Source organism: Chaetodon trifascialis, chromosome 9 (genome assembly GCF_039877785.1).
Source record: "Chaetodon trifascialis isolate fChaTrf1 chromosome 9, fChaTrf1.hap1, whole genome shotgun sequence".
In the NCBI taxonomy this organism is placed as follows: Eukaryota; Metazoa; Chordata; class Actinopteri; order Chaetodontiformes; family Chaetodontidae; genus Chaetodon; species Chaetodon trifascialis.
The window spans coordinates 23,610,032-23,625,039 of record NC_092064.1 but is presented as its reverse complement, the minus strand read 5'-3'; the positions used below and the strand labels follow the sequence as shown (position 1 = coordinate 23,625,039).

At 46.0% G+C, this 15,008-nt stretch overlaps 1 protein-coding gene across 3 annotated transcripts in view; it reads right to left on the bottom strand.

Moving 5' to 3' along the window:
* The window catches only part of robo1 (roundabout, axon guidance receptor, homolog 1 (Drosophila)), a 218,383-nt gene that overhangs the window by 25,026 nt on the left and 178,349 nt on the right, over positions 1-15,008 (bottom strand). For all 3 annotated transcript variants that reach the window (XM_070971046.1, XM_070971047.1, XM_070971048.1), the window contains 10 exons: positions 12,316-12,436; positions 10,998-11,136; positions 10,698-10,825; positions 5,377-5,501; positions 4,996-5,167; positions 3,139-3,344; positions 1,202-1,283; positions 858-1,026; positions 595-761; positions 361-482 (listed from right to left, as the gene is read on the bottom strand). In XM_070971046.1, coding sequence (XP_070827147.1) covers positions 361-482; positions 595-761; positions 858-1,026; positions 1,202-1,283; positions 3,139-3,344; positions 4,996-5,167; positions 5,377-5,501; positions 10,698-10,825; positions 10,998-11,136; positions 12,316-12,436 — 1,431 coding nt within the window. The remainder of the gene's footprint in view (positions 1-360; positions 483-594; positions 762-857; positions 1,027-1,201; positions 1,284-3,138; positions 3,345-4,995; positions 5,168-5,376; positions 5,502-10,697; positions 10,826-10,997; positions 11,137-12,315; positions 12,437-15,008) is intronic.

The following is a 15,008-nucleotide window of genomic DNA, read 5'->3' as shown; positions in this document are numbered from 1 at the left end:
GAAGGATGTGCTCTGTACTCTGGCTTTTGGGCAGATGAGGGGTCCACTGTGGGCAAAGCTGCAGGATTTTGGTCTCTGGCCAGTCCACCGGCTCCAGCTCATGCCAGATGGATACTAAGAACACTTGGACTGTGTTCCAGGCTCCTCTCTGCAGTGTCCTTCCTCTGTAGGGCGCGAGGACGTTGGAGCCTTCGCTCGGCTGAGTGGCCTGACAAATTGACCGTAGGCATATCACTAAACTAACCTTGGAGCTTTGGTGACCAGCTATACCAATGATCCATCTGGCAATCTGTAGCTGGCTGCAGCTGTCTTAAGAAAAAGATGTGACAATGGCGCATTCATGGAGAAAATTATACTCACTGTCCACTGGACCCTGACAGATGAGGAGGAGAGAATGGTGGGATTGTGCAGGTGGATGACCACTTCTCCCAACTCCCTTTGGATCTGACGATGGTCCACACCCTGGCTGGTTGGGGGGATATCTGTATGCAGAAGAGCAGCCATCAAAAATTCATGCTGTTGTCTTAAACGAGAAAATCCAAAATGCTGCAGCACTGTATATCCAGTTCAGATCAGTAAGAAGGCAGTTCTCACCTTGTGTTTTCACAGCATCAGTGATAGGACTGGGATCACTCAGCCCGTAGGCATTGGCTGCCCGTACCAAGAAGAGGTAGACTGCGCTGGGCTTCAAGCCCTTCAGTACAAATGACTCAGTTTTCACATGCTCTGCCAAGGTCTGCCAGCTGCTCCCTGATGCATGACTATGGACACGCAACACAGAGAATTAAGGTTTAAAAGGTATTGCTGAGGCCACGCAGTTATTCTGGTTTATTGATGGTCAAGCTGATTAATTTTACCTGAAGGCCTCTATTACATAGGAGGTGGGTGTGGCTCCAGCATTGAGATTAGGTTTCCAGGAAAGGGCGACGGAGGTGCGGGTGACGTCGGTGACCTCAGGTTTGGAAGGGGCACTGGGGATCAGGTTCGGGTCAGTGGGTCTGTTTGGCTGGACTGGGACTCCAAACTCTTAATGCAGAACAGACAGAAGGAAAAACGAGGAAGAATGTAGTTTATTGCTATTTCCAAGCAAAGGCATGCAAAACATCACCAAGGGAAAGTGCAATAAGAATATAGTAGAACCCATCAAGCAATTCAAAAAATGTCATTGGAAACTTAACGTCGCTATTGGGCTTCGGCTTACCGTGGACTTCTAAGAAGGCTTTCCAAGACGCCTCTCCACTGGGCGTGGAGGCGATGCAGGTGTAGGTGCCAGTGTCACCAAGCTGGAGGAGGAAAGGGGAGGAAATGTGGTTACATGGAAATTATTCAAATGTGTGCCACAGTTGCCTGAAGTGGAAGCTGTCTCTTTCCACCTATTGCCCACAACCACTGCTCTGCTTATGCATTCTGGTGGAGTCTGCAGCAGGCAGCTGTCATTGCCTGATAATCACAATATTATCTCTTTCATAGCAGAAACTGGGGGAAAACAGCTGGAAAGGCCAAGTGGCAGACCATTCCTAGTTAAATGGAAAAGATTTTCACAGGATCATAGACTAATTGGAGACCTTTTCTCTTTCTACAATCCCCTGAGTACCAAACATGGCAGCTCTGTGTAACAGATGTGGTGACTATCTGTGCTGAAGATATATGGTCCAACCTCGATTTCTGCAAGTGAGGATCACTGAAACTTTAGAGGGCCAGTGTGCATCATTGACCTACGGTGTAGTAATTTTGTAGCTTAGTTTCATTTCAGTTCAAAAGCTACAACACCAGAAAATGCTTAAGAGCTCGTACCTCTCTCTCAAGGCTGACGTTTGTTATTTTAAAAATGGAAAATCTGCATTAGATCTGAATCTGCATCATGTGGTACATGTGCCAGACAGTGAAAGAAAGCTGAAAAAAGTGCTTTCTCTTGGAAAATTCTTGGATTGACACCTGGATTTTGGATCCAGAGCCAACACAAACCATTTGTTGCTTGGCTCATGGCCTGCATTTCCACCGAATTTCATTGAAATCGGTTGACAGGTTTTTATCAGATATTCTTCTTGCCAACAGGATAATAAACATAACACAAACCATAACCCTGTTGGCAAAGGTATATGGCATATTGTCACCATACTGCATTTCTAAAGATGTCTGCTCTGTCAGCTGCAGTCAAAATCTGTGGGTACGACAAAAAATTCTTTTGTGGTTTGCGGGTGATGCAAAAGCATGCAAAGGGCTACTGTGCTGAACAGAAAGAGGTAATCTGTCTGAACAACTGAGTATAAACATGACCCTCGAGGTGTGTATTTATTTGTCTGGCAGGTAAAAAAAAAAAAAAAAAAAAAAGAATTAAAATTCAAAATGACGACACTGAACACTCACGCGACCACATTAATAAATTACCTCACGCATCAAAAACATCTTCATTAAAAAGGTGTCAGGGAGAAATGACAAATTCATTAATGTAAAGCGCCTGCGGAGTTTGCTCGGCTCCGGCAGGAGAGCGGTTCAGATGCATCGCCTCCTGCCTGCCTCGCACTGGCGGCCCAATCACACTGCAATCTTGTCACCACAAGACATGCCAGCATTCATCAGAACGCTGCAAACTGACGCGAACTCTGACCCCGTGACGCCTCCATCTGGAAGACACGTCAGCACCCCCTACTCGTCTCTCTGTAAGAGTGTGTTCAGCATCACACAGCTCGCCATTACACACACACACATATGCTCACACGTAGAATTACACACAAAACCCACTGTGTTCACTGACTGACAGGAACTAGACCGTTCGACTTCACAGACTCTGTTTCAAACCCACGACAACTAACTGACAGCCCACTGAGGGCTGGCTGCTGGCAGGGAACACATGCCTTATTTACCAACCAGCAGGGGTTTGCCCAGCACATTATGGATGCGATATGGACAACTTTGAAGTTTATTTGAATGGATTTAGACATTCAAGGCAGCCAAATTAAAAAAAAAGATTTAAAACATAATTATATTTCTATATAAATATATATAGAAATGCCAGGCAAGGTTAGACATTCACAGTCGAATTACAAACTCCAAATGTCACTGCAGAGTAATGGCTGCTGTGCTGTATATTTGCTCAAAAGGGATCTGAGCATGTCTGCATGTGTGCAGGTGTCTTACCTTTGCATAGCGTATCTGCAATGCGCCTGTGTCCAGCTGTTTGACCCTGGAGTCGTGTGTGGACACCAAAACACCATCCTTCCTCCACAGGATGGTGGGGGCGGGGTTTCCTGATGCCACACAGGTGAGCATCACGGTGCCGTCCACAGCGACTGTCTGATTGGTCGGGCCCTGTTTGATAACTGGCGGCGGGCGGTCGGACACGACTGTGGGAGGAGGAGAAGGGGCAATTATGTGGAGAGGTTGGAGAGGAAAAACTGTGAAGGTGTTTGCATGTTGTGGCAGAGATTACAGCCAGCTTTTGTAGGAAAACACACAAAAGGCAGAGAATGGCGAGCATCTGACAAACAATGTGCAGCAATGTAAGCAGGCGAAAACGGCAAGGGGAGGGGGAGAGGGATTAAATCCAATTTCAAAAACTGGAAACAATTTTCTAATCATTCAGCAGCAGAGTCGAACTTAGCCAAATAAAAGCAGCATAATTAAAATGAAACAGCGTCAGATACTTCAGGTTTCTCGCTGCAGCTCTTGCAGACGCCTGGCACTACCCACATGAACGCTCGCGGCCAACAATCCCCTTGCCCATCCCCCCAGGCATAAAACACAAAACGAGGGAGAAAACGCTTACAAAAACATCCAGCCAGAACAGACAATGTGCATTAGCATGGGGACGTCTAAACTCCGCCCCCCTGCCTCCCAGCCTGTGAACCTTTGGTGCTCAACCAGTCGACACAAACGACAAAGTCAAAGAGAGAAAGAGCGTATTTGACGGAAACAGGAAGGCTGTAATGTGGAGAAGAGACGGGAGGCGAAGGGAGAAGATGTCAAAGAGACTTTATAATTACATGCACCCTATGCTTTTCTTTTTCATTTTATTTAGTCTCTGCTGCGTGTGTTTCATCCTCGTTCCTGGGTGTTTGCCTCGCTCTGATTATTACTATCACTCATAGCACTACTGATGAGCATTACTGTCAGCCCCACTGATTTACTAGCAAGTTACATTCAGTGCAGAGCAATTTAATAAATATCTAACGCAGTGTAAAGGCAGCACATAATGATGCATGCATCCATGCATAGATCTTCAGAACTGTGCTGCGGAGTAATCTCTGGGCCGCTTTGTATTTGCTTTTGTGTCGGGGCTGGTGCAATTACTAAAACATTGTCAGCACGACCTGTAATTACCAGATCTGCCTACGGAGAAGTGGTGGCCTCAGAGCGGCCTGCTCACTTTAATAACTGTTATTATTATCCAGAGAGCATGACAGAATGAGAGAGAGAAGAGGGGAGAGAGATATAGAGCATGCCATTGTAGGGCTGACACGACGAAGGACATTTGGTAAATGAAGAGATGAATCTAGGTGTGTCGTAGAAAAAAATAGTAGCTGCCCAGATCTCTGTGGGAATGGTGGAAATGAAGCCAAGGCTAGTCCACCAGGCTGACAGGGATTGGCTAGTGGAGTAATTAGAGGACCCAATCCAGACCTCACCACACAGCCACAGTCTTCCAACGGTAGACAGCAGCAAGCCAGCCATGGAATACCAAAGGAGACATTAGCCAGTGTGAAGCCTGTGAAGCCAAATACTGAGCCACGGTCTGGGTGCACAGGCACCAGAGAGTCTCTACCTCTGACAGGAACACACTGAACAGGCCAGACCAAACCTCACAAACCTCAATTTGGATATTAATATGCTCTGCAGCACTACCACAGCATTTCAGATGAACGGCATTATCCTCATGAGCCAAAGATTATCTGAAATACCAACATTTATCCACTCAAGTCTTCTTTCAGTGTTCCTCTTCCCTCTGAGGCTTTGCTGTGTGCAGAAACTGCGTTGAAAGAAAGAAAGGTTGCTTACCATCAGTTACCTCTAGCAGAGCCTTGGTAATTACACTGCCAGCAATGTTGAGGGCCTGGCAGATGTAGTACCCCATGTCTGAGCGTTCAGCATCAGTGATGGTCAGGTCCCCAGTCTGAGATACAGAAAATCGACTGAAGGGTTGAGGAGGCTGGTAGGAGAAGAGCAGGTTCTGTGGGGGATAACACGGATCACATGAAGTCAGACTCTTATTCACAGCTTGAATAAGCTAATTAGCCAGCTATACGCATGCATGCATCTGTCTTACCATATCAGCTAACAGTTCTTTCCAAAGCTCTGAATGAGGATGCTAGCATATTCTCTAACTGGACAAAGATCCATTTTGAAATGAAAACCTTTATTCTAGTTTATTTTGTTTACCTGACTGCCTTCCTGCTGCCAGAAAATGGCTGGCTGTGGGTTTCCAGTGGCTTCGCACTGGAAGGTGACGGTTCTGCCAACCCCAACCACCTGGTTCCTTGGTCTCACCACAAATGCCGGGGGCACTGGAGGACAGCCATGAGAATGGTTAGCCATTGAATAGACAAACATACCATAGTATATTATTATAGTTATCATAATATTACAGTTACATGTGGTCTGGCTTATTTGAATGAAAGACAAAAGAAATTTGACTGCAGCTATGGTGCCTGTATTCAAATCTGTTGGAACAAATCAGGCTCTCTTTCAAAACTTTGGACCGTGTGTGCACAGCAGATTAAACAGTACGCTGATCAGCTTCAAAATGCAGGCATATTATAGATGTAATGAATAGAAACAAACAAGAAACAAAAAAGAAAAAAAAAAGGGTTACTCCCATGCCCCCTCATTTGCATGGGCAAGGGCATGGACCATTAAAATTTACATGGAAATGGGAAATAAATTTGAGCCATCTGTCCATGCTGACGCCCTCCAATAGCTCAGGCCTCAACCAGGATGCAGTATCCATGCATCTTAATGACGAATTCCATCTCAGACTAAGTGTGGTGTCGTAGCCCAATGTCATCCATGCAGGCCTTGATGGTCTAATAGGCCATTTATGTGAGAAGACACACCCTGAATGTAGAGGTCCAGGGGCAGGCCAGCTTACATCTACACTGTACTTTAAAAAGGACTGTGGATACATCCTCAAATATCATAAATCAGCTAACATTTTAATTATTTCTATAGAGCACCTGTGTCAAATAAAGCAATCTGAAAGCTGTCATTTGAAATACAGACATAATCTGTCCATGAATGCGACGGGGTGTTTGGTAATGCATAAAAGGAGAAATAATAGAATGAAATGATGCAGCTTTACCTTGGAGGCCCAAGCTGAGCATATTTTTACCCATTAATGTCCTTTTGTCACTGTTGCCCATGACAACAGAAACATGAGTGCTGATTGGAGGGTGGAGAAGTGATGGGAGGAGGATGGAGGGGGGGTTGTGACAGCTTCCTGTCTCTGTCAGGGCGGTGAATAGGTGACGGGTGACATTTCAACTTACCAGACACGACTAAAAAGGAAACAAAAGCACAACAACAAAAAACCCGAAGATGAATAAATAAACAATAAACAGCATGACATTAAGAGGAGAGATAAGGAAAATAACAATGTGATGTCCATGGGTTCAAATAAACATGTTCTTATTATTCTATGAATAAAAGATATGTCATATTTCACCCTCGGCTCAAGGCCCAGGAGACATGATACACACAGCAGAGGATAATTACCATGAGTGATCAGGAATGCATTAAAATCACACACACAGGACAAAACTGAAGAATTCAACATTCCTTCCCAGTCTATGTTCAAGGACAAGAAAAATGTCGGATTAAGTAAAAGGTCAAAAAAAAAAAAAAAAAAAAAGAGGCACACAGACAATACCATGAAACACACAAGACAGATGTTTTATGCTTAGCAACATCATGCTTTGTTTGCTTTCCTCCTCTCTTTCCAGCTGCTGTGTGAAGGTGAATCTCCCCTGTACCCTTAACGAGGTTTAGAGCACCCCGAGGAGCAGCGAGATCACAGTCCTTCAAACACGGCCTCGCAAATATGAGCCTGATTCATAAAACCAAGGTGAATGTTAACCGTCACTCTTTGGCCATAAATCTCCCTCGGCCAATCACTCACCTTATCTAATCTGTCTGCTTCAACGGCTCCCACGGAAACATAAATGCTGTCAGTCAGAGTAATGACCCACCCCTCCCTCCTCCCCCCTGCTGGCCTTTAAAATGCAGATAAGACTTACATCAAACACTCCCAGAAGAAGACGCTCACCGCTATCCATGCGCGAGAGGCTCTAGATGCACACAATCATGAGAACAGACACGCCCACAGATGCTCAAGCCCCCTAAAACACAGACACACATCCATTCATGTGTGTCTGAGCCTTTAATTAGGTAACCCTACCTCTCCCATGCTGCTGTGATCACAGTTGTGGACCTGGAGGGAGAGGTGAGCCTTAAATCTGACCGGGCTACTTTGTTGTGGGCTTTCCGCTAGCTTACAGCACAAGAGAGGCGGGGGGGGGGGGGGGGGTCCTCTATCAATAAGCTAATCAGAGCGGCTGAGGAAAACACACTGAGCACTGTGGCCTCCAGCCCAATAGGAGGCAGGCTGTGTACCAAAGAGCACAGCAGAGATATTAATGGGGATTTGAGCAGCGCTGCTGTTCGGTGGCCTGACATCAACACGAGAGCACGACTGCATGCGGAGGATTTAGCATGATTAATAACAGCTCCCATTGGGAAGTCTGTAGCATGTTTTAGATGTTCTGTCCCTCTCTCAGATTTTGCGTACTGACCGTCAGCTGAAGTGTGGTGCTCACAACACAGCGAGGATCTATCTGAAGGTGAGGCTGCAGACAGGAAAGTTCCTCTCATTCGCTCTTCTGGCAGCAGCTCCAAGTGTCCTCCAGACACTTTACATGGGTTATTAGCAACGCCGCTCTGGGGACTACTATTCCATTCAAGACCTTTCTACACATAAATCAATGCTCACGGCAAACTTAACCAGCCGGGAAAAAAAATAAAAGACTCGTTGATTTTCTGAATTCTGTCCAATACGGTCTGAAATATTTACATTCCTATGGTTGAAGTCCACTGGTGAGGCTTAATTAAGAAATACAGTATAAACATCATCCAACCACAGCAGAGCCAGATCAAAATGCCTTTGTGTTCTTACATCTCTGAAAACACACACTCTCGCATGTTCACGCACCCTCAGAATAGCTGAACAGCCCATCTCACTGAGACATTCTCATGTGGCTTAGATTAATGATTTTACGATGAAACTATAAAAGCGGCTGGTGACTCGGCCAATTGTGACTGTCTTCCATCAATCAATGAAATATTTCACTTGACATATTTACGAGTCCAAAGGAGGTGTAGTAGACTGACAAACACGCGCGTAAGACAATAATTCACTGATTAAGTTAGTAACGAGGGCAGAGCACACTGAAAGGAAAACAGCCCGAGGCACCGCTTCCACAATGTCGACATTGTTCGCTGACAATCGGAGCATGGAAGGTGTGAAAATCCCCCTCTGTCCACACAGAGCTGGATTCTACTCAGAAACCATTAAAAGGGATTTGCCTTGTAGGACAATATCTGAAATATTAAGTGTGCTGCTGTAGGTTTAATACAATTTGCACATACCATATTTCAGCGATAAACAAAGTGCATAATAACGCTGCAGGGGAAGGCGTCTATATTTAACCAGCCTTTTCAGAAGTCCTATTTTAATTCCACTGGTTTTATAGTCCATTTACACAGCAGATTTAGCAGAGAAAGCCGAGTTCAAAGAGTATTTACATTAATTCCACTTCAGCCTTCAATATCGGATTACCCATTTGTGGTGTAGTTCTCTCTGCCATAAGCTCACTACCGCTGAAATTATATAATTCAGCTGCTCAGTTATTCTTATGCAGTGGCTCGGCAGGCTTGCCATAGTTTAATGTAGGGCGACAGCATTGCCCACTAAACACACAGACCAAACTCCTGCCCCCCACATTACTGTTGTCTTCACTACTACAGCGACATCTTGCTACCTATACATCGTTTCTCCTACTTCAGCCTGTTAAGACCTACAATTACCCGGCTTTTCTTTCCTTTCTTATGCCCGCATCTGTAATTAGAAGCATGTCATTTCCGGGCGTGGGACTGTGGCCTGCTTGTCTTTAATTAGCTGGACTACTCAGTGCCCACAGCCTCCCTGGCCTCCTCATGTCCTGGTCTGGTTCTGAAGCTCAGAGATCTGGAGACTAGAGGGAAATGGTTCTAGGAACGCTGAAAACTCGGAGGTTCAGGCATCAGTCAGATTTAACCATGAGAGAGCAACGAGGATTCCAGTGATTTATGCTACGCCGCTCACCTGATCTTACACTCCAAGAAAGACATTTGTCCCCCTAAATCTATGGCAGGGGTTCTTCTTTGCTGAAGTAAAATCAGTTTAAGCGCTTTTACTTCTGTTTTCATGCCTTTCTAACTCTTATTATAACATGGAGGGGTGGTTGAAAGGCATAACGTATGAAGAAAGGGTCAGTGCTTCGCTTCTGCATGCAGGCAGCAGGGAATTGGCCTGAGGTTAAGACGTGTCATTTCCACAGAGGACAAGGGAGGTTTTAGCATTTCAAATATGTTTCTAAGCCTGAAGAAGAGCTTATTGAACCAGCGCATCAATGCTGTTCCCTTTCATTAACTAAGCTTTCATCTGGGAGAGGGAAAGAGTGAAAAAAGGCAATAAGAGAAGTGGATATATTGACGGGTGTATTGACAGGAGTGCCTAATGTTGCTGTTCAAACCAATCTAAAGATTGTTGTCTTGTGGAGAAAATCAAGAAATAATTGCAAAGGGTGGCCATGTGAAGATGAAGTATCTGTGTGTGGGGGGGGCTGGCAGAGGAATAAAATTGCCTTGTCTCTTTATATCTCTGCTGTGCTGATGGCTGGGAGTGACATTAATATGATTGAACTCACCACAGAACCCCCCCCCCCATCCTCTTCACCACAATCGCCCCCCCAGCCCCAGTTCCCAACCCGTTCTGCCTCAGTGGTGAGCCGCCACCGAGACCAACATACTCACTGTCCTTCCATCCAATCCTCATCTCCGTGCGCTAAGCCTCCGCCTCCTTCCCTCCATTCTCCTCTCACGCGACTCCTAACATTCCCATTAGTTTGCCGTTAAATGGCCCCTGTGTTCCTCTGATTCTCAGGAGGGTATGGGGGTGATCCCAGCCCCCCAGTTCCTCTGAATGGTGTCTTTCTGAATGTTCACACTGTGTGACCAGCTGCTTTATATTCCAACTGTGTTAATAAGATGTCCAATGGAAAGGGCCACAGGAGACACAAGGATATTCCATTGGATCAAAAATAGTACTGTATGTCCTAAAACATGAAGGAAGGCAGGCCTCCGGAGAAATGCCACTTGTATAGGGCAAATGAAATCGATTGCTGTTGAGCTCCCGTGTGCACAACTCTACGGCTGTTATGGATTTTTGCGTTTCATTTTATTAGAAATCAATCGGCTAATTGAGAGAGAATAGTTGAAAGTGATGACCGTGTAGTGCTAAAGCTGAGGGCTATTATCGCAATGCGGCTGGGCTAAATTGCATTTGAATCAAGCTGCACAGTAACCCAAAGCGGAAATGAATTCACAACAGCTGTCCAAGGGGCTGTAAATGAACAATTTGGGCAAACAGAATCGGTATTCTGCATTACCGTGGACGGTGAGCGTGGCCGACGCCTCCGCCTTGCCCACCATGTTCTCGGCCACGCAGGTGTAGGAGCCGACATCAGCTGAGGTCAGACGGCGGATCTTCAGGGTGTGGTCCTCGCGAATCTCATATCTGGATTGAAACAGGTTTAACAAATGTCGTCAAACACACAGAAACTTTGCAGACTGAATGCGACATGCGTCAGCTGACGTCAAACAAAAGCGAGCAGAGGAACAAAACAGACAGGGAGCGGGTGAGGGAGGGAGGCATTGTGTTATGAAAGAAGACCAGTGGTGAGTCATACCTTCCTTTGGGCAGGTCACCATCGTCTTTCCTCCAGCGCACGGTGGGAACTGGGTCGCCACGGGCCTCACACCTGAACTCTACACTCTGGTCCACCAGCACCACCTGGCTGCCGGGGCGTCGCACAAAGCTGGGGCGCTCTGTGAAGATAAAAACAGCACGCGAATGAGCGATCACAGCAGTACTGGACTAATGATTTGATTAAGGTAGAGTCATTAAATCTGTTGCTTTCATTTCCTCGATAAATCTCGGTTTTGCTCTTTACAGTCAGGCTTTAGAGCCAAGTATGAAATTCAATTGAAAACTGAATGAAACCCAGCGGAAAAAGCCATCTTGAAAATATTCTTAGTGTAAATCATTTAGATTTAGGTCCCGTGAGGTGTCCTGGAATGAAAACGAGGAAATAATTGACTTGAGTTTGTCTACAGAGCCTCGATGGGACAAAGTTATAAGCAATTTATGGTAATAACGCACGCTAAATAAGAAGAAATATAGTCTAGACAGTAGACATAAGTCACAAGGACAGGGAACTGTTACTACTTAGTGGTACAGTATATGGTTTTAATTACACAAGACAAGGCAGTGGATTAATCGAAGACACAGAGAGTCTGTCTCCTGTCACCTTGTTGACCCCATCACCCTCAAATCCAGCTCTGATTCTCCAACAGTGCAGGGTCACCACAGCACTTCCCATGTTCATCTTTATATCGCAAGAAAGTTGCTCTGAACACATCAGACTTGGGCCCAAAAACTAACCAGGGTGGTTTATTATTAACCTCAGTTTCTGGGTTACAATACTCTGATGGACAAACACAAAAGCTCGGAGCTGGCCTGGTTTAAGCCCTGACAGTATTATTTCCGAGCAATTATTCATCTTTACAAAACCGGCTTTGTCGCCGTTCCGTCTGACAGATTATAAGAGGTCTCTGAGGAGGAGAGGTGGAGGAAGTGAAAAAGCTGCCAATAAAATCAGGAGTCTGGGCATGTTCTCTGCTTGGACACAGCAGAGTATCGGGGTCAGAGGTCACTCATGGTGAAATAAGGTGCTGCTGGTCACAGGAGAGAAGCTGCTGGGGCCAGCGTGGGATTCATAGCTAAGTGTGAGATTAGAGGTCATCTCACACTCTATCTGATAAAGGTCAGCGACACCATTTAGCTCCCTGAGAGACAGACAATCAAAGCTTAACATCTGGATTGTGTTTCTCATTGCAGACAAACAGAAAAAAAAAATGTGTGTGTGCATGTTTGTGGCTTGGATGTGCACAGACAGCGAAGCAGACAACAGATTGAGATACTCCAATGGAGAAGCGATTAATTACCGAGCACTGTGAGTTCAGCAATTTCACTTTCTCGTTCGCCAACCATGTTTGTGCCAACGCACACGTACTTCCCAGCATCACTCTTCCGGGCATTTGTGATCATCAGCTTCCCTCCACGTATCTGAGGGAACAGAAGAGGAAGAGGTGAGAGGCGAAACATGGAGAGAAAAAACAGCAATATTAGAGTGTGAGAGACACTTGGGGAAAGCAGTTGACACGGAAAACAGAAAACAGCATAGCTGAACCATTACAAAACATTTCCTGATTGCATGTAAGAATGCCTATGAGCATTAACTTACCAAAAAGCCATTACAACACCACGATGAAATGTACTCACAAACACATAATCGCCTGGTGCTGAAGAGCGTTTTTTTATTGGGTTTTTGCTCTGCGCTTACAGAGATAGAGACTAACTCTCACCAGTTCTAGCTGTTCCCACTCAGCTTCCACTCGAAGTCTAAATCACTATCGGTCGGCCTCTTCCTCCTCAGGGTAAGCTGAGCCAAAGAACACTTTCTCAATCCAACACAACCGCAGGTCCCTGAGGGAACACCTGAGGCACTGCAGGACGGCAAGCGCTTTTCCAGTCACCACAAAGAGCTTCAGGACACTTCTGTCTATCATAACCGGGAATGTTTGAAAGAAAAGGTTTCTTGGAAATTTTTTTGTGTGTGTGTGCATACAGCTACAAGTGAGAGCAAGTGAACATACGTTCAAGCACACACACCCAGCAGTCAGTGTGTGTTTGTCCAGGTGAATGTCATGTCTGTTATTTCCCAGGGCTTTGATTACAGGCCAGAGGAGGTGCTTTGTTCTCAGGCAGTCAGAAAGGCAGCCCCGGCCCCAGCGCAGGCCCCTCAGCCCTTCTCTCAGCTCACAACCATGCCAGTCAGCGCCGAGACAGACAATAGCATGGTGCACCAGTGATCTCTGTGCCTTGATAGGGCTTAAGGTTTTAAATGCGCACATCAGCCTGCAAGATCAGGACCGCCACCTGCAAGCAGGTAATCGATACCCTCATTAGAGACACGGTGACAGAGAACTTGACATGCAATATTGCAAAAATCTGCTTTCCCTGCGACTGTCATGTTAAACTCAAGCTCCGCTGCATGTGTTTTCACTTGCAAGCTTAGATATATCTCAGAAGAATCTACACCGCTGTACTTTAAATACAGTCAAGTTTTCATCACCTGGACATGAGAGACAAACTTAAAACGGCGTGCGTGGCAAGTTTTTCTAAAGTAACCAGGGTAAGTCTGAAATTCATCAGGGACAACGTTACAACCGGACACATTCCTCTGGTTCTGACGCATTCCTCAGCCCTTCACCCCTGTTTAATATTCATGGAAAAGCAGGAGGCAGAGGGACTTGAAGAGGCTGCGGAAGCCTGGCTTATTTAGGGAACCCCGCGGTGCAGGAGGGGTTTGAAGTATCATTATGTTACTGTTTGTTTGAGGAAAGGCTTAACAGCTAAAACACTGTGACACTCACAAAGCACAAGGTCAGGGCAGACCATACAGCAGAGAAAGAGGGGGGTGTACTGTTGGGTCCGCAGAGCTTTGACATGAGGATCCACTTAAGGCCCCGTCCGCTCTATCCATATTCTTACCTCTGTGTGTCTGTGGCAGTTTCCCATTCTCCACAGGCATATTTGGAGTGCCAGAGCAGCAGGGACTCTGAGAGCTGGCTAAAGTAAATGAATGCAGCGACGGCGGCCCTCTTTTTCTCTGCATGCATATCCTCTCCACACAACACAGCGAAGCACACAGGCAGCTGAAAGCCCCAACAATCTGACCATTATCCCGGCATTACAGGGAGATGGCTCTATCCTGTTGCCTTTTGTCTCATGTCATTTGGCAATGCTGATAATGAAAAAGCCCCTATTCAGCATGCACTCTGTTGGGATTCACACAGCAGTTCATTTTCCAGGCTGATAATTAGCCACAACTATTGCACAGAAGGAGGAGGACAATGTGCTGCATTTTGGCCATTTATGATGTTGCTGACAGACTCTTGCTTTAAGCAGACAGCAGCTTAAAAACGGGCATTTTTCCCGCTTATGTTTATTTATCGTTTACTCGTTGTTCCTGAAAGACCTGTTTGATGAAGTTGAGAGGAGAGCGGCCAGCTGCTGACAGGGTAATAGACCTACCTCACTTTTCATGGCTCAGTGGGAAACATTTCACAACCGCCCCACATGAAGTCATGAATATATGTGAGATGGCACACAGCATGTCGTTGGTGTTTACATACAGCTGACTAAAATAGATAGAAAAACAGAAGGGTTCCTTCTGATGTGTCTGCCTCCCTCTGAAGTTCGCTCCCGCCCCTTTATGCTGCGGCAACCAAAGACAAGCCGACCCATCCCAGTGAAGTGCGGTGCAGGGATAAAAAAAACCCCGCTGCAGGTGGTTTGGGACCTCGCTCTGATCAACAGTGATCACCAAGGAGACTGCACGTTCCAGCATGTTGCATGGGGGCCAGACAAGCTCAGCTGTTCATCACATTATACAGATTCCACCCTCTGCTGCTCTCTTTAAAGCCCAATATTCACTCATACCAAATTTACTATACCATAAACAAACTCAGGACAGCGCCCCATGACGTCCTGGTTCTAATACAACGTGACCTGCTAACATGGGCGTGCACAGGACGGCGTCTGTCACCACCGTTGATTATACATACTTAGTGCT